This window comes from Cynocephalus volans, chromosome 10 (assembly GCF_027409185.1).
Source record: "Cynocephalus volans isolate mCynVol1 chromosome 10, mCynVol1.pri, whole genome shotgun sequence".
In the NCBI taxonomy this organism is placed as follows: Eukaryota; Metazoa; Chordata; class Mammalia; order Dermoptera; family Cynocephalidae; genus Cynocephalus; species Cynocephalus volans.
In genome coordinates this window covers 115,873,569-115,896,958 of record NC_084469.1, presented here as the reverse complement: position 1 = coordinate 115,896,958, position 23,390 = coordinate 115,873,569, and the positions used below count along the sequence as shown (strand labels likewise).

Here is a 23,390-nt window from a genome sequence, read left to right as displayed (position 1 = left end):
GTCGGCCTCGCCCGGCTTCGCGGGGAGGGGGCCACCCGGCCAGCGGCAGCATTGACCTCTGCCCGGGGCCCCATCACCAGCCTTGACCTTGACCCGGGCCGGGCGGACGCCCCCGTGGCCCCTCGGGAATTCCTGCGGGAACCCCCCGCCCCTCCCCCGGCACCCTGTCTCGAGGAGAGGGGCCCCGCCCGGGACCCCCGGGCGCTGACGCGCCGCCGCCGCCGGGGCAGCAGAGTGATTTCTCGGAAAGCCGAGCGCTTCGAAGAAGGCGGGCCGGGCGGGCCGCGCCCGTGGGCGGTGCCTGTGCGCTCCCGCTCTCCAGTGGCCCTCGCGGCTGTCGCTCTGCGCGCCGGGCCCATCCCCGCACTTATAGCGCCGGCCGGCGGCCCGGAGCCCGCGCCGCAGCGTCCCCAGCGCGGCGGGCGTGGGAAGGCGGCGGCGGCGGCGGCGGCGGCGCGGACGCAGGTAGGCGCGGGCCGGGCGGGCTCCCGCGCGGGTGGGTCCCCGCGGCTCGGGCCCCGCGAAAGGAGCCACCGGGACGACTCCGGGTGCAGCTCGACCGCCGTCCCCGTTCTCTGCCTCTCCTCACCCCCGGCCACCCGAGTCGTGGATTCCGTGTGCGTGCTCCCAAAGAGACGGGTTGAAGCTGTAAAGGAAATCTCATTTCTCTTAAAATCTGATTCGCCTGGAAAGCTCTAGAATGGCTTAGTGAACGAAGGAGAGTAGCGACCCCCGTTTGTTGCAGAGCCTGCTCCGTCATCCCGCCGAAATCCCACCAGGTGGGATAATGCCTGGAGGGTCAAATCTGCGAAACTGCTCCATCACCGGCGGTGTATATGGGAGGTTAGCTTGTGAAGCGGGAAGACCACGTTTTGAATTCTGGTTAACAGTGCTGGTTGAGATTTCCGATTTGCTCCCATCATTGCCCGGTTCTTTCTGGCAAGAAAGTCTGTATAGGGGTCATAGCTTGCAAAACGTTTGGGTGTAACAGGAGCCCCAAGGCATAGGACAAACTTTCCAAAGTGGGATATGTTACTTACTAAGAGCTGTGAAGTGCTTTATGAATGGAGACTGTATTTTCCAGAACTTTAAATTGTCCCCCCAGCCTATGACCCACACTTTTTTTTTTTTTTTTTTTTGTTGAGCCAAAGGTAAGAGCCAGTAATTAAATGACGTTTCTAAGCTTGTCCTTTTGGGTTATGGCAGGTTCCTTCATGAGAAGATTTGGGAGGGATTCAGTCACTTGAGGAAGGTTGGCACAGAGAGAGAGAACTGGCTTTGATCTTTTTTGGTGATGAGAGTATGGTGTGGCCAGAGCAAGCGCCCAGGGCCCCTGACAGGTGGGGAGAAGGTGAGTCCTGCTGCAAACAGGCTCAGGCACATCCTGGAGTCCAGATTGGTTGCGCCCAGGCAGCCTCTTATCACTCCCTGCCTGGGAAGCCTGACCCCTGGACACATTTATAGGAATGCAGATTAGCTCCAGATAGGACTTGGCCAACAGAAGGAATTATTATGTTAAAATCAAGGAAGAGGAAGTTATAAACATGTGACTGGGCTTAATTTTTCCTGGTTGGACATTTGGTGGGATTAATTTGTTAGTGTTCAATAAAGCATTATGGATCATAATTATAATAGAATCTTGGGCTTTTAATGCTGCTTAGAGTCTTGGAGGTGATCACCAAGGAAATTCAGATGGGGTTCTTCATGTGCTGAGATCCTGTAACTTAACCATGGCTTTTCCCTGTAAGATGAGTAAAATAGGCCGCTGCTGGTGGTTGGGGTGCCAGCTGGAGGCTGACACAGTCTGCTGGGTGCTCTGATAAATGCTGTATTTCTCTGGGCCTCAGTTTTTCCTCTTTTGAATAACGAGGGGGCTGGAGTAGATGATTTCTAAAATATTTTACAGCTTTCACGTTCTGTGACTCTCTTTTCCTCTCAGTGCCAGCTCCCTTTCTTTCTTTCTTTTTTTTCTTTTTCCTGTAAATCACCAAGACAGTTGTCCTGAACAATTTTGGGGTTATGAATCCATTAGAAATCCTGATGAAAAAGTGATGGTCCTCTTTTTAGAAAAATGCCCGTACAAACAATATTTTGCTTTTGATTTCAGGAGTCTCAGGGACCATGGACTCCAGTTTAAGAACCTTGTAACAAGGAATGAGAAGAAATATCTCATTTAATTGACATGTTCTCGGAAGCCAGCCCCTCTGATGTGCTCTGCACCCCCCCCCCCCATCAGCAGCTCATTTCTCAAGCCAGGAGCAATCCTCCTGCCTTTCCCCAGGAAAGAGCTGTAGGAATTTGTACACTGCTAAATTATTTTCTGCGGGATTCTTGGTGGTGGTGTTTCATTTCTTTCACTAGGTACCTCTTCCAAATCTGTCTCTTCTTATTTATAAGCACAGTAGCCTGTTTTAGAATTCTGGGTCTCTTGAGATACATTCCTTCACTTTACAGGTGAGGGAGTCTCAGAGAGAGGTTCAAGTGACTTCCCAAGGTCTAGTTAGAGAAAACCCTTTGCTGGAGTCCAAAGTTTCCAAATCCAAGTCCAATTCCTATTTCACACCCTTCACCCCCTTTGAAATCCACAAACAGACATCTGGTGTGTTTGGATGGAAAAGTTAAAATTGACATGTATGGGACCATACCTCCTCTTTTGCACCTGGCCGCCCTACCTTCCCCCACAGCCACCTGCAGGGTGGTTGGAGTTTCCAAAATGCACACTTGCTCACTGTTGTTTTGCTTTATGGACCGGCATGGCTCCGGACGTGACCATATTCTTGGGGACATTATGTTTTGTCGCTGCTGATAGTTTCAAACTTGTTTGCCTGAGGAGGTCACATTTTAATCAGAAGAATAGAAGTGCTATTTTTTTTTTGGGGGGGGGTGGGCATCAGTCCAACTGCTGAGGGGATTTCCAGCACTGTTCTTATAAATGTTGGCTGTGAGCTGATATGGCGTCCCCTCTGTGCTGTGGGGAAAGCTGTCTGTTCTGGCAAGAATGTCCTTCCAGATGTCTTTGGAGCCCAGGGATGGTTAGGTCCCTGGGTTATGGTGCCTTCTGGAAGAGTCTAGCTCACATTACTTTCCTCTGTTCTGTAGCCATAGTTTATTCCCTCGCTCTTGTCCACCATCTCAGTGGGTCCTAAGAGCGCCTGAGGAAGGAGGTTTGGATAATAACATCTGTTATTAGAGAGAGTCTTCTAAGCTCTGGGTGCTGTCTCGGGCGCTGTCGCAGGTGCTTCCTATGCACCCTCTGAGTTCTCACTGCAACTCTGCCGGGTACTGATAGCTCTCCCTGCATCTCAGCCAGGACAGGGTAGCGGAGGCTGAAGGTGAAATGTGACACAGGGTCACCCGGCTGAGAGGGGGCAGGACTTGGATGGGACCCCAGCTCTGCTCATTCCCAAACTCACGCTCTTAGCCCTAAACCAATTGTAAAGGAACAACCTGGAAGGGAGAGCTTTGAGGGTTTCTTCTTTCCTAGACAGCACGCACGAATGTCACATTCTCTCATGGAATGCATCAAGGAATGAAATTAGTTCTTAGAGTAATGTGCTCATTGAAGGTACCCGATAACATAAAAGTGATTTTCTCCCATCTTGTGATAAAAGTGGAGCTATTCGAAGTGACTGTGTTTGCCTGAAAGGGAACATCTAACTGTCAGGTGAAAGCTGGAGAGCCCAGCCAGAGCTGAAGGCTGTGCCTGCTGCTGGCTGGAGGCTGCAGGCCTCTCCTGGGCTTTTGGTTTTCCTGCAGGGCTTTGAGGTTGTGGGGGCCAGCATCATCTTCTCAGGGCAGGTGGCCCGGAGTCCCTGGATCCGTGGGTTTCCCTTAAGTCAGCAACTTTGTTTCAAACCTCCAATTTTCTTATAGCAATTCTTGCATTGCTGTGACGGATAGACATTATCTGTAATATCACAGAATACGTTTTTCTCTTTCCAAGGATGTGTGACCGGAACGGTGGACGGCGGCTCCGACAGTGGCTGATTGAACAAATCGACAGCAACACGTATCCAGGGCTGATTTGGGAAAATGATGAGAAGAGCATGTTCCGGATCCCTTGGAAACACGCCGGCAAACAAGATTATAATCAGGAAGTGGATGCCTCCATTTTCAAGGTAAAGACACCAGCTGCCACCCCGGAACGTGGACCCAGTTTCTGTTTTCCCTGCTGGACCTGCGGAGGCATTGAGTGATGTCTTTCTGATTTACTTAAAATCAATCCAATTAAAAAACAAACAAACATTTATTGAGGAGAGCTGAATGTGTCCTAAGAATACCCATTAGGGGAGGACACTTGTGTTGTTGGCACTTTCCTAATGAGGTTGAGGGCACTTTCCTTACCAGTCCTCCCATGTCTTTTTCATGACAATGAGCCAAGGGAGAGAAAATGCTTCCTTGAGACCCTTACCCTAAGGCCTTTACCCCTGGGCTGCCATCAGAGGTGACTCGGTGTGCTGGAAAAGGTTTATGTCTTCATTCTTTCAAAGCTGTTCCCTCCGCCTGGCATTGTAGGGCCAGCTCAGAAGAGCGAGATGCCCTCTTTCATCACTGCTGGGGCTGGTCATGTGGGGTGTCCTGTACTTGCAGCTGATGTTTAAGAACAGTCTTATCTGCCTTGAGAATAATGAGTACCCCACGCACGCAGAGGCTTGCTCTTTAGTCCTGCCGTTGGCATAATGAAGGCTGGCGTTGATCGAGGGTTTGTTCTGTGCCATGCCTGGCCCCATGCGGGTCATTTTTTTCCTCTCATAGAGTCCTGTGTGGTAGATGCTGTTCTCATCCTTGTTCTGTAGAGGCACAGAGAGGAGAAGTGACTTTTACAAGGTCTTGCAGCTCCTGTATGATGGAGCCAGTGTTCGAATGTGGGCAGCCCAACCGTGAGCGTGCACCCCTGGTGCCAGTACTACTTATAAACAGAGAGATTTCTTGCAATTACACCTAGATTCAGGCAGAGAAACCAGGAACCAGGCAGCCCAGCTCTGCAGACCAGTGGGGCTACCAAGAGTCCCCTGTGGTACATCAGGGTCACCTGCAGACATCTCTACAGCTCCAGATGTCCAGGTTCCACTCCTAGGAGATTTGGAGCCCTAGGTCAAGGTCAGCCCAAACTTCCACGTTTGCAAACAGATACACCATAGGTGGTCTGACTCAGAGCCCAGGCTGCAAACCACTGCTGTGTGCTTATTCTGTGGGCGTGAATGTGGGGATGGGTTGGGGGAGGCTGAGTTGTGGAGGGACCAGAATCAGACCCAAGACCGGGAGCAAGTTGGGGAGCAGAGACTGTGACCCCTGACAGTGCTGGATCCTCATGGATGTCTGTCTCCTGACCAAGAGACCCAGAGTGGAGCGTAAATGCTTAAGACGCATTTCAGTCCTTCAGGTCTCTGCCTGATTGATGTTTGCAGTGGGGCTGCCCGTTTTAGCTGTTCTGTTAAATGTGTAGTTCAGGGTTGCAGATCTGTTTGAGATGCCAGTTATTGACCTTCTTCAAGAAAGATGGGCACATGGGAATGTTTTCACTCCCCTTCAAGGGGTCTCAGTGTGCCTGCACGTTCTGTGCAATGCCGCAGGTCAGGAAGCCCGACCCTCCACCAGTTTTGCAATGCCAGTGCCTGCTGTCTTGTTCCCAGTGCCATTGTGGGTTTCTCTCTCATTAGATTGTAGATGTCTTTTGCCTTTCGCATCATGGTGCACTTCTCTTGGGAATGACTTTGCTAAATTTAAACAGTGCCCAAGTCCCATGTGGTCAGTTGGGAATTCTAGATTGTAGATGGCTGTAAGCCAGGGTTCCTCAGCCTCAGCACTGTTGATGTCTAGGGCTGGATAACTCTTTGTCATGGGGGCTGCCCTGTGCCTTGTAGGATGTTTAGCAGCATCCCAGGCTTCTACCCACTAGATGCCAGTAGCACCTCCTCCCGCAGAGAGACAATCAAAAATATCTTGAACATGGCCAGATGTCTCCTGTGGGGGCACGGCCTCCCCTTCTCCATCGAGAATCCCACTATCAGCTGACCGTGGTCTGGATCAACAGATTTAACCATGTGTTAAATCTGAGGGCACAGTTGCAGGTTGAACATCTGTAAAACATATCCAGGAGAGTAGTAGAGGGTGCTGGACTGTCAGGCTGCACAGTCCTGGCATTGTGGCTTGCTGAGAGAGATGCATGCTTTTCCCTTCACTCAGTTCCCTGCCTCAGCTTATGCTCTGGGCATAATGAAATAAAACCCCAGATTTATACATCTTATGCAATATTCTTCATGGCCGTTTCAACAGTGTTGAGAAAAATGTGCAAGATTCCCAATGTTTCCGTTGGTTATGCAGTTGCTTGATGTGGCAATCTGAAATGAGTCTACAATCTCAGCAGGAATGGGGGCAGGAGGGAGACAGGGTGCCCACCCAGAGCAGGGAGGCCATTAGGAGGGCCACAGACTGAGCCGGTGGGTATGCGGTGTTGACAAGAACCCGTGGGTGCTTCCCTGATGGAGACTCGTTGGTTAGATTGCACCGTCTCAGGGATTTTCTGGTTAAGTAGAGAACTTGTTTATTTCAAACATTCAAAGAAAACCTTTAAAAAATGTAGGAGTTAAGAAAAAAATACATGAGTTTGCTTTCTTGCCTCAGTCAGTGGATCGTAAGAAGCCACTTATACCCGAGAATCCTTCACCATCTGTGGGTGTCATCCTGAGTCAGCTTCATGGGGGAGACCACAGATGGGAGATTGAAGAAAACATTTGGTTCACTTTGTACTAACCCTGAGTACACTGATGAGGCCCCAATGTCAGTCATATTTATTTTTTAAAAAGTATTTTCCCTCTTTTTCATAAAGATAAGGAGGGGAAATCTAGTTAAGTGAGGGTCAGGATTCATCAGCCTCTCATTGACCAGGAATTGTAATGTCTTAAATAGTTAAAACTTACTTAGGAGCACAGGTACTTCAAATTCAGTAGGCTTTGAAGGAAAAAAGATAGCCTTTGATTGTTAAAACACAATATGAGACAGTCACGTTACATGAGGAAGACGTCCTGGTCCCGGGTTTAGTGCCAGCTGCTGTGAATGCCAGGCTGCGTGTCAGCAGGAGCAAGCCATGGTGGCACTTGCTGGAGGGCTCGGAATCCCTCTGTCACAGGACTCGGGGCAGGCTGCAAGCCAGGGTAGCTGATGCCAGCCCAGGGCCCTGTGCTGATTGGTGGTTTGTCCCAGCCTTCCTCACGTCTGAGTGAGCCTCAAATGAATCAATGCAGATGGCAGTGCCCTGGAGGCATCGCAGTCCCAGAAACGTACCTGCTGATGGTCACATTGCCACAAAGTCTATGCTTTTCAAGGTCCATTTGTAAAATATGAGATAACTTAGTAGTTTTCAAATAGGGGAAAAGGTCATAATTTTACCCCCCAGGAGACATTTGGCCATGTATGAAGACATTTTTGGTTGTCACAGAAGGGCAGGGGGTGCTACTAGGATCTGGAGGGGTCGAGGCCAGGGGTGTGCTCAACATTCTGTTCATGGGACAGTCCCCACCACAAAGAATGATCTGGTCCCAGATAGGGCCCAGCTGGAGAAACCCTGATTTAAAATAATAAAAATTTGAAATTACTCTTCAATTAGTACATGGTTTGCTCTCATATTTCTTTGAAACAACACCAGCACTACCCACATCAATGCATGGTCAGTGATGCAGTTGGTAAAGGACAGAATTGAAGATGTGTTACTTTAAGAAAGTATTTCTAGAGGAGAGTTTTGCGTCTGTGTCAGAAAAGGAAACTGCCACTCCTGCTCACTGATAGGAATGTTCTTCCATTTTCTTTGCCCTTGGCATAGATGCAAATTGTTGCATCAACAGAATAGAGAGCACTGGCCTTGAACTATAAACGTTCTTGTCTTTTTGAGAGGGGGGAAAACATCTGGGGCAGTTTTAAAGGAGCTGTGAGTCAAAGAAGCATTCTGGAGTTTCTGGAAGAGCAGCCTCCTGGCTGCCTGCTATGGGTTGAATGTTTCCCCCAGAGGTTCATGTACTGGAAACGTGATCTCCATTGTAACAGTGTTAAGAGGGTGGGAAATCCAACTATGGTATTTGAAAGGGGAGGGGGTCCTTTAAGAGGTGATTAGATTGTGAGGACTGTGCTCTTGTGAATGGATTGACCCATTCATGGAGTAATGGGCGTGGTTTTGACGGCTTCATAAGGAGAGTGAGTGAGCAGGTTACTCTCTGGCTCAGCCTAGTCTTGTCATATGATATACGGAGTTGTAGTAGAAAGCCACCACCAAAGAAGAAGGCTCTTAGCATATGTGCCCCTGGTCCAGGCTCCAAAACTGTAAGAAATAAATTTGATTTCTTTATAAATTACCCAGTTTCAGGTATTCTGTTATAAGCAACAGAAGTGGACTAATACACCACCTACACCAGAATCACTTGGATGCTGGCTAAAGACTAAGATTGCTAGATCTAACCTGTACCTATCGAATGAGAATCTTGAGGGGCAGTGCCCAGGCACCTGCATTTTCACAAGCTTCCCAGGGGATTGGTTTATGCATGAAGCTTGAGAACCCCTGCAGTAGTGGAAGCTCCATTGGGTTGGAAGTCAGGGCAGCTGGTGTTGAATCCAGAGGGGTTCCCTTTGGAAAAGTAATTTACCTCTGGGAATTGCATTTTCCTGGATTGGCCTGAGAATTCCCTCCAGATGTCCTATTATTTTAGGCTGAAAGATAGTGTCTGATTTTGCCTAAAACTGAAAGTAACTTTTCACCCGACAGTGCTTATCTCCTAATCAGTGTGTCTGTATTCCAATTTTGGAATCTTAAAATATGCCCATGCACATGTTCTATTTTTTACATGTTGCTCCATTCTGCATTTTGGCTTTAAGTTTCCAGCCTTAAATTTATGGCCCTAGTTCAGATCCTAAGGTTTGGAGAGGTCAGAAAACAGCTATAAAAACAAACCAATAGAGGAAAAACATCTCATTGCATTTTAAATAGTGCTTGGGGGGGAGGGGGAGGGGAGAGTAAATGAAAAATGCAAAGCAGAATTTCTATTAAAAGTGGCAGAGCAGAGGACTACTGCACTCAGACCCTTTTTTGCAAATGTTCCCTTTTCATGCTAACTTTTAGCTAGGGGTTGATTTGAAAAAACAAAAACTTGTCTTTGTTTTGAACATTCTAGTGAAACCAAGTGCAACTTCCTCTTTGTTCTGCTTAACCTCAGGCGTCTCCAGGCCTTTCCTCTAGGGAAGGACTTTTGTTAAGAGACACATCCAGGGGTGTGTGTGGGAGGAGCCTTGGACCTGAGTTCGAAATTTTGGCTCAGCTGGGTGATCTTTGGGGACCCCTTCCCTGCCTGGGTCTTTTCACACCTGGTAAAGAGAGTGGACTGACTGAAATCTCTTAGAGTCCCGAAATGGTATGGGAGTTGACAGCCAGCGCAGCCTCATGGGAGGGGACTATGTGCTGGGTCCTGATCATGGAGATGGGGATTTGTGGTCAGGGGCTGGCAATGGATTTAAAGCACTTCTATTTCTTTCTTCAGGCCTGGGCAGTTTTTAAAGGGAAGTTTAAAGAAGGGGACAAAGCTGAACCAGCCACGTGGAAAACGAGGTTACGCTGTGCTTTGAACAAGAGCCCAGATTTTGAGGAAGTGACAGACCGGTCCCAGCTGGACATTTCCGAGCCATACAAAGTTTACCGCATCGTCCCTGAGGAGGAGCAAAAATGTAAATATCCTTTATGGGTGCTAAGTCTTCCAGAAGCTGCCCTTGCCTGTAGCCCTCTCTGCAGAGGTTGGGTCTGGGGAAGATGTGACTGCCCACAGGGTCTGGGGCACAGGGTCTGGGGCATGAGGAGAACAGTCCTCTTCTCTGTATATGCAGATACTGAGATCACTTTCCACTTACCTCACGCACCATTTGCTGTCTAAGTGGCAGCTTCCAATTGAGTGAGTGGCAGCAAGGATGGGAGGGAAGGGTGGAGGAGAGGGGGCTGCGTTCCAGTCTGGTGTTCACTGACTGTCACACCATGAGCACGTGGTAGAGCCTCCCTGGAGCTCAGTAGTGCAAGTGGACAGGAACAGGGTCCTCCAACAGTTTCTGATGAGGAATTCCCTTATGTTTTCTGGTGACTTGCAGATGAGGCTAGGGGAAAATGTGCTGGATGAGGAAGGAGTGGATGGTGAGGGTGGAGAGTGAAGTTCTCTGGTGTAGAAGCTGTAGAAGATGGTACCATGGGCACCAATGCTGGACGTCAAATACGCCTCAATATATTGTCAGATACTGATTGTTGTTTGGAAACTCTTGGGTGTGATCATTCCTGAGGTCTCTTTCATCTCTGTAGTCTCAAGAAAGCATTTGTGAGGGAATCGAAGCAGGGATAGCAAAAACCTGCCACATGCCCCCACTCCTTGTTCCTGTACCCTGGTCAGACATCACTGGTCAACCAGAATGTACCAAGCTGGTCAGACATCACTAATCAACCAGAATGTATCAAGCTTTCCAAAGTAATGTGCTGTGCAGTTGCTGTGAATTAGAGCTGGCTCATGAGATAAAATCTAATTACCATCACTGGTTTAAAACATTTTTCTAACACATTGACTTTCTTTGCCATTCAGTGTAGCAATTAGATTTTCTCCTTAAAAGCTTATCAGTAGTTCAGTAATGCCTGAAAGAAATAGAACCCTTAAAAAACTTCTTAGGGCTGTGCAAAAATTCTGAGTTTGCACTTTTCTCACAGTGAGGGTGTTGAAAACGTCGACGTATAATTTTAAAAAGGAGTGAAAATCGTGACTCACGAATATATACTGAGCCTGTGTCGGAGAGTTATGTAGCTCGTTACTGAGGGCACTGACCCTCATCAGTTGTCTGACAGAGGATATGAGATGCAGGTTTATGTGGTCAGCGAAAGTCAGGAAGCTGAGCCAAGCTGAGAAATGTCCAGTGCAGCCATAGTCGGGGTGTCCTCTTGTCTACTTGGTCACTTGTAGCTTAATCATCTGTGAATTAACACCTACCTTTACTGAGTCTGAACCCTATTCGGTAATAGGTAGTAAGTCCAACAAACTGGCCTTCCCTGTGAGGAGAATCAGACAAGCCTTGGGGAGAGGTCTGTAGGTAATGCTCCAGGTGGCTCTGAAAGGCCAAGCGGCCGTCTTCTGCCTTATTTCCCAGTTTTGGATAATTTTTCATCACCATAAAGTAGATTGTGATTTGAAAGAATAGGGAAGTTTGTCTTGACTACCCCCCTGTCCCCCAGGGTCAGCCAAGTGTGAAGTGGCAGGTGACCCTAACTTGTTTATGGCATGGGGTGCAGCCAGCGTCACCTGCAAGTGTGGACGTTAGAGGAGCTGGCAGGTTCTCGGGGGCAAAAATGGTGCATTTGCATAGTGTCTAAATGGGCCCCCTCTCCTCTGTACTTCACTGGTTTTCGAGCTGCACTGGGTGCCCACCTGCCCCCCTAGTTCCTCCGTCAGCAGCTTCTAAGTGATTCTTTATCTAAGTGAGACCAAAGTTCAGTCAGGAGGAACTGATGGGAAAATCCTATGGACCACTGACATTAATGACTTCCAGTGTTTCTTGGTTATGACTCGTCCCACACTGATACAAGTCATAAGGTGGGTTTCTGACCAGGGGAGAGGCTCGAGATGGGGAAGAGCCGAGGCTGGTCCAGAATGCCCCTTCTGGAAACGCCGTGTACATTCAGGCAGCTCCTGGTTCAGGCCGTCTCCAGCTGGCCCTCAGTGAATCTTTGTGGTGTGGTGTGTGTGTGTGCACGCGCATGTTCACAGATGTGTACATGTATATTTGGAAAGGCCAAAGAGATTTCCTGCCAACTGGCTTTTGGGAAAAAGACCCCAACCTGCCAACTCATTTTGCCAGGAAATCTTTGAGTGACTTCAAATGCCCCAGCTTGTCAATTTGACCTTTGTAGGGTAGTAAACGCCTGGTGTGAAGTGTATCTAATATGGGTTCATTTTGGATCTTGGCAAATAGAAGGAAGAGACTCAAGTACTGTCCTTATCCTTCGAAAATGTTAGCAAAAACCACCACCACCAACTTCTCTCTTTTGACTTTGCTGACCAGATGACTGAACATGGGAAGAAAATTTCTGTGCCTTCCCCCAACTGGTGAAGACACTTATCAGCTTTTATTTCCCTAAACTCAGCATTAAAAAAATTGATTATGGCTTCTGGGGTGGCCATGACACCTCAGTACCCTGTGTCATGTCATTTGTCTGGTTTTCCCTAGGCAAACTAGGCGTGGCAACCCCCAGCTGCGTGAACGATGTCACGGAGATGGAGTGCGGTCGCTCCGAAATTGACGACCTCATCAAGGAGGTAAGTGGAGGTGGCACTTCAGGGTCTGGCCCCCAGCAGAGACCTCATGTCTTGGCGAGGAGCAGCATCGTTCTTGTCCTGCTGGGGCACCCTAGCCTCCACCTGCATAGAGACGGACTGCAAGGACCAAGTGGCTGCCCTCCCCAGGCCGGCCTCTGCCGACTGGTCAGCCCCCAGCCCCGTGTCTGTATCTCCTCCTTCGTCCCATCCTGAGGCTGGGGCCTGCATGGCCTGCTGTGTGTCAGCGAAGTTTCCTCCAGCTCTAAGCTCTTCATGTCCTAGCCGTCTTGATGGCAGTCTTTTAAAATGCTTCAGGGGTTCCCTCGCCTTCTTAGTGAGGATGCAGGAAACAGAACATCAGCGTTCCTCATGCTGGGTGGTCATTATGACAGGGGTTATTGCACAGGGGTTATTGCACTCGCTCTCACAGCTACTGGATTGCTTATTTTTTAACATGCAGGTTTTATTCTCTAATGGGTTGGAAAACCCAATAACCAAGCTCCTTAGAATTGTACACAAACTCATGGTTAATAAGCTATAATGGAAGGCTTAATGGGGTCTCAGACAAAACGTATGGCTTTTGTATACCAATTTTAGCTATTTGGATTCTTTTTCTTCTACCTTTAGCCTCCTGACTATATTTTTTATTGATGTTACAAGGCGGATATTACATAACTAAAATAATCCCATGTAGTCCTTGCAAAAAGTGGTGTGGGTACTATATAAATTCTTAACAATAACACAGCAATGGTAGAAACCTCAAGAGTTTCTTGGCTGTCTGAGAGTGAAGGTAGAGGAGTCTAGCCACTCGAGGCTGCCTGGCTTTTCTGCAGATGGTGGCTGTCAAGGTTCTGGGTAGTCGCTGGCAGCAGACTGAATGCGTTCCTGGCTTGTCCCTCCAACAATGTCCTGTTTCCCGCACAAGGCTTTTCTGCCCACTCAGCTAAGAGAGTGAGATAATCGGATTGCCACACCGGGGTCACAATAAAAGCAGATTTCAAAACATTTCATAATTGGATTTATCAACACCCTTTAAGGAATGGGTCAGAGATCAAAAATCTTCACGTGGCTCATTCTTGAAAGCATGGCAGATTTCTCTCCGTGTCACTGTTCATTGGTGTCCCAGAACTTGTCCACATCTGCAGGGTTCAGGGCAGTAGGATAACCTGGTACATCTGGTTTGTAATGGGCATTTCCATGCAAAAGGCCAGTAAACTTATTAGTGATCCCCAAAGAAGCTGGTAATTCGGCCATGTGGTTTGATTGCCAAGGCTGGTGGATTTATAGTCTGGGGTCTTTCAAGTTGCAAAGTACAGCTTTACCTAGGTATCATGAGATGAAGGTGACCCTGTGGTTTTAGTTCTGCATAGACTGCGCATTTCTGCAAACACTGGGGCCCACGCTGGTGCTCAGTGGCTGAGCTGCTCTTCTCTCTCTTGCCTGGTTGTGCAGCCTCCTGTGGATGATTACATGGGGATGATCAAGAGGAGCCCCTCCCCCCCAGAGGCCTGCAGGAGCCAGCTCCTCCCAGACTGGTGGGCGCAGCAGCCCAGCACAGGTGAGGAAGGGGAGCCCAGGACCATTGCCAGGCATGATCTGAATGGCTTCAGCATTGCTCGTGTCAGCCTACGACAGCCAGAGACAGAGTGGGGCGGTTGGTACTGTTATGATCTGTGTCCTGTTGAAGGTACCTGAGCCCACAGAGGGAAGAAACACTGTACTGGTTTCCCACCACGAGGGCAGAGCCCAGCCCTTGGCCTGCACTCCACTGCCTCCCAGGAGGACACATGCTGCTGGGTCCATATGCGATGTCTATGTCTGCTATCCCCCCACACTCCTGGGAAAGTCAAGGCCAGGGGGTCTAGTGAATTTCTCCAAGACTGGAGGGAAGATGCAGCTCTTACCCACATGGGCGCCTCTCCCTGGGCTCCATGCTAAGTCTACCAGTCTGTTAGGACATTAAGCTTCTCCTCAGAGCCAAAGATAGCCCAGGGCATCAGGAAGGGAGGAGAACTCAGACCAGGAATGGGAAATTCTTGGAGCCGTGGATTTGAATCCCATGTTGGGAAGTTGCGTATCTTATGTGAGCCTCAGTTTATTCATGTATAGATGGAGGTACCAGGACCTGCCCCGTGGGGTTGCGAGGGTTAAATGAGACACTCGCTCTTTTGTTAGCTTCTGATGAACACGCTCTGAGCCCACAGCAGCTTGAAATGGGCCTCCTGCCTAAGCTGAGGCTTCTGCAGCCTGTAAACATCTTTGTTTCCACCCTGGACCTTGTCCCTTGGCCCCCTCCCCCGTGGGGACCAGGAAGTGGCAGCTGGCCCTGCAGGCCATGGGTGGCAGTATCGAGAGAGGGGCGCTGGGAGAGGCCCCCTCTCTGTGCTGAAGCACCTTCGAGAAAGCTAGCTTGGGCCTCCAGGCTGCCCTTGGATGCAAGCCTGCATGGTGGGCATGTGGTCCAGTGACGTTTCAGGGCAGGCCTTCAGAGTGGGAAGGAAAGGTGACCCTGCAGTGTCACACTGACACATGTTCAGAAATCCCACAGTATAGGTGAAGTCTCCCCCCATCCACTCTGGTTTGGTCAAGGTTTGGTTTTCTGCATTTATGAAAGAACAGGTTGCCACTCTGGAAGGGAGAAACACTGAATTCAGCAAAGCCTGGCATGAGGCCTCTGGAGTGTGCCATGTACAGCCTTTTAAGAAACTTTTGAAGAGGGAGTGTTTGGGTTGGTTCCCTGCACACACACCTGAGTGGGGCTAAATTTACTTTTCTTTTTCTCCTCTAGGCTTGCCGCTGGTGACAAGGTACCCCACCTATGATGCACACCATTCAGGTAAGGGGTGCTCTGGCTGATGGTGGTGGTGGTGGTGGTGGTGGTGATGATGATGGTGATGGTGATGGTGGTGATGGTGGTGATGGTGATGATGATGGTGGTATGATGATGGTGATGATGATGGTGGTGATGATGGTGATGATGGTGATGGTGATGGTGATGATGATGGTGACGATGGTGATGGTGATGGTGATGGTGGTGATGGTGATGGTGGTGGTGATGGTGGTGATGATGATGGTATGATGATGGTGATGGTGGTGATGATGGTGATGATGATGGTGGTGATGATGGTGACGATGGTGATGGTGATGGTGATGGTGATGGTGATGGTGATGGTGATGGTGATGATGGTGATGGTGATGATGGTGATGGTGATGGTGGTGGTGATGATGGTATGATGATGGTGATGGTGGTGGTGATGATGGTGGTGATGATGGTGGTGGTGATGATGGTGGTGATGGTGAGGATGGCGATGATGGTGATGATGATGGTGGTGGATGATATTTATTGAATGCTACCAGGTGCCAGGGTCAACACTGAGGCTTCTGTGGCTTCATCTCAGTCTTCCCCTCCCAGGTACCTATCTTTCTGTAGGTAGATGCTGCTATTCCCATTTCACAGGTTCAGGGGCCGCAGGTCACACAGCTTGTACATTGTGGACAATGGATCTGCCCCAGGTTGTCTTGTCCATGTTCCTGTCCACTGTGGGCAGAGGTGGCCTCTGCATACAGTCCCAGCAGCCATGTTGTTGTCTGATTACACTGAGGATTCTGGCTGATCTTCTGCCAATTGCCTCTGGAATTGACATTCAGTCTTGAGGGCATCTTCTGAGCCAAGGAAGCTGGGGTATCTTCCCAACATTGGCTGGGTTCTATAAGAGGCGAACAGCCTGGCTTATCAGGATGGGCCCCAGAGTGTTAGGGCTGGGCAGCTTGAGGCCTCCTGGGGCAGAGGAGGGAATGGGACTCAGTGAGAAGCATGTTGACCAAGGCCGTCATAGGATGGTGTTTTTCTGGTGATAAACAGGCAAAAAAATGGTAAAGAAAGTGACGCTCCCTTTCCCCAAGCTCATGTCCAATTCACAGTAGTCTTGTGGGCAGGGGACTGTTCTGACTCCAGCTTCACAATGAGGAAACTGAGGCTCAGAGGTTCTGTCGCTTGCCCAAGGTCACACAGGCATCTGGCTTCAAGCCTGTTCTTGAGGCTTCTTTATGCTGGGCAGCTGCCACGCTCATGAGAGGCCCAATTCCAGGAGACCCTGGGTCATGGGACCAAGCCTCTGACCTAGTTAGCACTGGGCTGTGGCCTGGGAGCCTGCTGACCACTGCTTTCTGGGGGCAGCAGAGTAGCAGGCACAGAGCTGCGGCCATCAGAGTGGGGGTGGAGACACGATCTGAGGAGGAAGTTTCCTTGAATTATTCCGGAGCTGTCTCAGCACAGCATGAGTGAAACAGCCACTGCTATGTGCAGAGAAAGCCCTAAATCATTCTGCTGGAAATGTGGTCTTCTGGGACCTCTTTCAGTTCACACACACACACACACGCCCCACCTCTATGTAAATAAGTTGATGTCAGAGCTCCTAGTTCTTAACGCTGTGGGGACAAGGTAATCTAGTGAGTGAAATGAGGAGGTGGAGGATGGTTGGGAGTGGCAGAGACTGTGGTAGAGTGAGTGCCCACACCCCACAGGCTGCTCAGGGGCAGTTGGTGTCCTGTGGGCTTGCAGACCCAGCTGGACTCTATTTTTCTAGCAAAACCAAAGGTCTGGATTTTTATATGAAATATCCCCATGTAAAATGTTGGCATCAGATCTACCTTAACAACACACTGCTGTGCTGGCCAGTACAAATATTCCTGTGGCTGCCAGTTTGTGCTCTAGGCTGTAGCTATTTGCAATGACTGGGGTGAATGGTGAAGCTTTAAACTGATGGTGTGGCTCGGTGCTTACAAATGCAGACTTGGAGCCAGCCTTCTGGGGAGGGGGTGAGTCCAGGCTCCCCCATGTAGTAGCTATGTCATCAGGGCAAGCACTTTAACCTGCCCATGCCACAGTTTCCTTACCTGGAAAGTGGGTATAATAATTAGTAATCTCTACGTCATGGGGTTAAATGTGGTGATAGGTCCAGAGCATGGAGCACAGCACCTGGCATGTAGCATCAAAGACCAGGGACTATGATTTATAATTCTAGGAGTCTCACCTATGTCGATGATCTTTTGTCCTGTTATCCCAATTTATTTAATAACTACTTACATGATGCTTATCTGTGCCAAGAGCAAATACGAGCTCATGCAGTCCTCATGGCAGCCTGGTGAGGTGGGTGCTATTGTCACCTCTACTCTGCTGATGAAGACTAAGGCGCACAGTGGTGAAGCTGCTTTCCCCAGGTCACATGGCTGGGACGTAGCAATGGCTCTGGAGTCTCTGCTGCATCTCTGCTACTGCCCCTTGGGTCAGGCTGTTCCCCAGCAGGGCAGTCCTTGGCAGGCGAGTGACTATAACAGGGGCAGGGCTGGGTGCAGAGGGGCTCTTAGCATCGCAGAAAGGCCGACCTGTGGCACCTGAGTGGCCCTTGGTGAGCTACTTCTCCTCCATGGGTCTCCACTTCTCACCTGTCAGGTGTGTGAGTCATCAGTCAGGCCCCTTCCAGCTTGAACCTTCACTGAACTTAAGATGCCCCACACTGGGTAGTCACTAAGACACTGCTGTGTGGGTGTCTCTGAAACACTGTACCACTCCTGGCAAAGCTGCCAGTTCACACGAACAAGAGGTGCTGGTACTGAGATAAGGACCAGGAAATGACAGGCAAAAGGCCAGAGTGTGATAGAGTCACTTGCGGTGTTTCATTCACTTGGAATGAAGTTCGAAAACTGTTCCGGGGTGAAGGAAGGAGTGTGTCCCTTGGCATGATGGGGAGGATGGTGAACAGGAATAACGAGACTGGTGCTGCTGCTTACCTGCTGGGTCACCCCATCTAGGCCTCAGTTTCCCTAAATGTCAAATAAATGAGTTGGGCTATAGTACTTGTAGCTCTGACTCTCTACCCTGCATAGTTCCAGAACCTCATTTAGTGCCAATGTGGATGACTTGTATATTACAACAGATACCAGACCTTCCCCTAGATCTTCTACTGAGCGTTAATAAAAGAGTACAGAGAGCGCCGTTGTAGTTTTTAATATTTTGAATCATTGGTTTCCTTAGTCATTCTGTGTATTTATTAATGCTTATAAAAACATTATTTTCAGAACTTCCCCAGAATGTCAAAGAAGTCTAAGTCACACAAAAAGTTAAGCCCCCTGTGTAGGATCCCCCCGGCCTCCTAACCTGCCCCCATCTTGTCCACAGCCTTCTCCCAGATGGTGATCAGCTTCTACTACGGGGGCAAGCTGGTGGGCCAGACCACCACCACCTGCCCTGAGGGCTGCCGCCTGTCCCTGAGCCAGCCAGGGCTGCCCAGTGCTAAGCTGTATGGGCCCGAGGGTCTGGAGCTGGTGCGCTTCCCGCCGGCAGATGCTATCCCTAGTGAGCGGCAGAGGCAGGTGACGCGGAAGCTGTTCGGGCATCTGGAGCGTGGTGTGCTGCTGCACAGCAGCCAGCAGGGCATGTTCGTCAAGCGGCTGTGCCAGGGCCGCGTGTTCTACAGCGGAAACACGGTGGTGTGCAAGGGCAGGCCCAACAAGCTGGAGCGCGACGTGGTGGTCCAGGTCTTTGACACCAGCCAGTTCTTCCGAGGTCTGTACCGCTATCTGCTTGCTGCCCCTGGATCTTAAAGAGCACTCCTCCTCCTAGTGTGCCATTTGCAACTTGAGTCCAGGGACAGCCCTGCAGTCTCACGTAGGGGGTGTGGAGGAATGAGGGCAGGGAGTGACGTGGGGGTCCCCCCCTTTGAATCCTGCTTTGCACTTTCTCACTGAGTGGTCCTGGGGAGCCTCTCTGTGCCTCAGCATCCCTTTGTGTGAGATGGGGTGCAGAATCAGTCAGTACCTTCCTCTTGGGGCTGTCAGAAGGGTTAGGGAACTTGACACCATGCCTCTCAGAGTGTGCCCCATGGTCCATCCCTGTGCCCTGGGAGCTGGTTAGAGATGCAGAGTCTCAGGCCCCACCTTGGCCCCTGAGGTCAGACTCTGCATCTTAGCAAGGTCCCTGGGAGCTCATGTGCACCTGTTGAGATGTGCTGACTTTATACACAGTGCATGTTGAGATGACGACTGCACAAAGTAAGCCTGCCCAGTAGCTTTCATTGTTCTGTGAGGCGGATGTTCAGGATCCCACCCTGTGTGTCTCCTAGAAGGTTAGGATGTCCGAAGTCAACCAGTGTGGCCAACCCTGGTGCTGCCTGCTGGCTCTCTCCTCTGTGCCCCCAAAGCTCTCTACCCCTCTCCCTGTGACGGCATGGACCCAGAGCTAGTGTCAGGTCTCTGCTGCCACCCGGCCTGAGGACTCCCAGAGGAGGGGGGTGTGATCCGGTGCGTGAGTACTGTGGAGTCCACTGGTGGAGAGGTCATGAGGCCAACAGTGGTGTCGAGCCTGCTGGCCCAACCCCAGGGGCTCTTGATTCCCTGGGTGTGAGGTGGGGCCTGAGATTCCACATTTCTAACAAGCTCCCAGGGGAGCTGCCGCTGCCAGTCCGGGGACTCCCCTTGAGAACATTTGAGCAGGCTGTCAGAGGCATCAGGCAGGACTGTGGCCCTCTCTGGTGTCCTCTGGGAAGAGTTGCAGACTCAGGTGATTTCCGGGGCTGATAAATGTGCGTGAGGCAGTGGGGGCGATGAATCAGGGAGGCCATGCCCACTGAAAGGTGTTTACATCCAGGTATTAGATAACCTAGCCACAGCCTGGGAATGGCCAAACCAGCAGGCCCTTGGTCGGAATTTGGCCAAAGGGCTGCCAGTTTGAGATCGAGGAATGTTCTGGCCTAAATGCTCTTCCCTTTGACCGAGCCACCTCCTGACTGGAAGGAGGAGCTGCATCATCCCCTCTGAGCTCTACATTTCCTGACTCTCCAGCCCCACTGGGAGTGGGAGGTCCTCTCGGCCTTGCTTGCAACTGTCCCCCCCCCCCCCCCCCCCCGCCCCCTGGCCCTGTGTCATTCCAGAGCTGCAGCAGTTCTATAACAACCAGAGCCGGCTTCCTGACAGCAGGGTGGTGCTGTGCTTTGGGGAAGAGTTTCCGGATATGGCCCCCTTGCGCTCCAAACTCATTCTTGTGCAGGTAAGATGGGCAGCTTGGGGCCTGTGTCCAAGTCTCCCAGCCCTCACGTAAGAATCGAGTTCATACTTGGGGAAGAAGATGCAGCAAGAACCGGGGTACTCCCTCTGTGCGGAGGCGGACCTGGGTGAGACCTTCACATGCAGGGGATGTGGATTCTTACCTTCTCTGAACCATCTTATGTCTGGCACCGTCAAATCTGTGTGTGTGGTGTTTCCTTTTTCTTTTTTTGTTTGGTTTACTTTTTAAAATCAGAGCCTCTTCTCTGGAAGGATTCCACCTGTTTAGTGGCCTTAAGGTCTACACGACAGATTAGGGCTCTGCAAGCCCTTATTTTACTATGGCCAAAGGAATGAATCTCTAATGGTGGAATTCCGGGCCCAGGTGGCCAGGTTGGGACAGTATTGGGAGCGTACATATAGCAGTCCTTGTAGGAACAGTGCCTGACCTTTCTTCATATCTGCCTATTCTGGGCTCATTGATTTGTGACTTGCATGCAGCTTCTGGAATGATAGCTTTGGATGGAGGGAATCAGAAAATATGAGCAGAGTCAGTGCCAGTCCCCTCCCTCACTTGGCAGCTCATCTCTGACTTTGTGCATGATCCCTCTAGATTGAGCAGCTCTACGTCCGGCAGCTGGTGGAAGAAGCGGGGAAGAACTGCGGAGGGGCCGGCTCCCTGATACAGGCTCCCGAGGAGCCCCCAGCAGACCAGGTCTTCCGGATGTTTCCAGATATTTGTGCTTCACACCAGAGACCCTTTTTCAGAGAAAACCAACAGATTACTGTTTAAGAGTCTCTTGGGCACCCCACCTGCTGCATCTCGCATATCACCGCTATAGTTACTGTTGTAATTATTAAAGGATGGATTTCTCTGGCTGGGGGTGGGGCGTCTGGCTTTGCTCTTAATTTGGTAAGGACATTCTCTGAGGACTGACGTTTAAAAAAAGCCATACCACAGTACCACTGGGTTCAGGTATAAACGTTGGAAGCTTACACCAAGTGGTCTGTATGCTATAACTATAACCTGGGATGAAAAAATTTTATTTTCCCTAATTATTATTAGTTTCTATGATTCTTTCTGCATTTTGGGTTGATATTTCCAAAGACTTATTTAATTTTGCTAGCAGATAGCTGCTTCGAGTAAAGGAATTTGGAGTTTAAAATCAACTTGTGAGAACAACACTTTTTTTGTCTTTATCTTTTGTTAGAGTTGTAGATTTATGATTTTATATGCTTAATTCTATGTGAAGTCTCTTTTTACTTTGAAGCATTTTAACAAGCTTTAAAAATATTTAGATACAAGCCTCCTTTTAATGAAAGCAAAACTCTTGCCATGCTAGAAGAATGTATGTTCTTCCTAGAATTCAGTGCCAGGAAATCCTGTACATAACCAGGTGAACTGGTGTGTTTTTATCTTCAAACAATGATAACTTTTCCTTTGGGGCTGTATTGCCAGGAAGCTTAGAGCTAAATTTATTTTTCCATTTCTGTCATTAAACCACCCCAGATACCACTCTCTTTTCTTCTTTCTCAATGGTTTTGACCTGTTTTAAAAATATTTGTACTTTAAACTGTCTTATTTTACATGTCTTATTGTAAACTGCTTTGAATCTTTATTTTTTCTTTTAAGTGGGGAGGATATAAAAGTTAAAAAGCAATTACAGATTGCACGAGCTTTTGATTGTGCCTTCCGTTCAGACAACCCATTCGTCAGCTAGTGGTGCCTGGTGCGGGGGCACAGTTACAGTGGACTGGGGACTGTGGGAGGAACACGTTAGTGTCCCACCACGCCACTGTTCAGAGGGTCAAGGGTGACCTGTGCAGGGAGCCTGCCTCTCACCCCCGGTACTTGAGGTTCACAATGGCCCCCCTGCACCGAGTTCTCCTCTTTAATAAATAGTAGCACGGTGGAATTCCAGTGGAGAAGTCCTAGTTTAGCCCTGGAAGAACTCACTGTATTTACTAGCAAAGAAGATACATTTCCTACCCCGAAATGTGTCAAACTGTTTCCCCTAAATTCTGATACTGATCAAATGCCAGGTGCAGAAGACTTACAATAATGGCTTAGCTTAATGGCTGAGGGCATTCACACAAGGGCCTTCCAGTGTTCAGTATCAAGTATCCCGGAAACCACTTTAACATCGCTTCCAATGTATGCATGATTAAAATGTACTTGAACTTTTTTTTCTTAAGAAAATGCTATATTTCGTTAGAGCAGGGACCTCTTCTACGTCTGTGTGTCCCGTGTACTACACCTGGCCTGGCAGAGACTGGAGCCAACGGTGTGTGGTGGACCCTCTAAAGGCTCCACTTCTTGCCAAGGCATGAGCCAGTGTGGAGTCTGTTGATCTGGCCAAGTCAATTCCACAGTCGGTGTAGACACCAGGAAGATTTGGGGGTGTGGGGAGGATTTGCTTGCTTCCCTTCCACTCTCGCCTAGGTGGGCAGAAGACAAACCCTTTCTCTATTTTCTCTCCTTTATCACCCAGCCGGAGTCACCACCTTCCCTCACTCAATGTCCCAGGGAAAGGATAGGAAGAGGCTTACCTGTCAACCCTCATTATGAGAAGTGGGGAAGGTGTTGGGGTTTGGGAGACAAGCTTAGTTTAGCCACCCTGGTGGCCTTGTAACTGTAAGAGTCACTGACTTAAAATCTGAAAAGCTTGGTTAGAATGTGGTCTTGTAACACCAAGGTCAAGGGTTCGGTTCCCTGTACTGTCCAGTTGCCAAAATCAAATCAAATCAAATCTGAAAAGCCAAAGAATACCTGTTGACTTTTCCCGTTGCTCCTTCTGTGAAGGTAAGGTACTGTGGCATGTAGTAAGACAATAATCGGAGGTCCTTTAGATGTGTACGAGTTCACATTGCCTTCTCCCCTTTGGCCAGCAAAGTGAGCATTATATTTTTAAGGATAACAGACCTGTTTGCTGACATGTGTGTAAGATAACAACAGGCTTTACTCGCCTGCTCAGATGAATGTTAGAGCACATGTCTTTAATATGCTGAATGAATATTTATTTTTGTATCCAT

General features: G+C 49.4%; 1 protein-coding gene across 1 annotated transcript; it reads left to right on the top strand.

Annotated features, from left to right (window-relative positions):
* Positions 1–409: 409 nt before the first annotated feature.
* Positions 410–21,532, top strand: IRF8 (interferon regulatory factor 8). The gene is made up of 9 exons (XM_063112062.1): positions 410–465; positions 3,944–4,118; positions 9,522–9,705; positions 12,229–12,317; positions 13,770–13,875; positions 15,106–15,153; positions 18,496–18,882; positions 20,246–20,361; positions 20,971–21,532. Exons 2-9 carry the CDS (start codon positions 3,945–3,947, stop codon positions 21,148–21,150), a joined length of 1,284 nt encoding a protein of 427 aa, XP_062968132.1. The 5' UTR covers positions 410–465; position 3,944; the 3' UTR covers positions 21,151–21,532.
* The last annotated feature ends 1,858 nt before the right edge of the window (positions 21,533–23,390 follow it).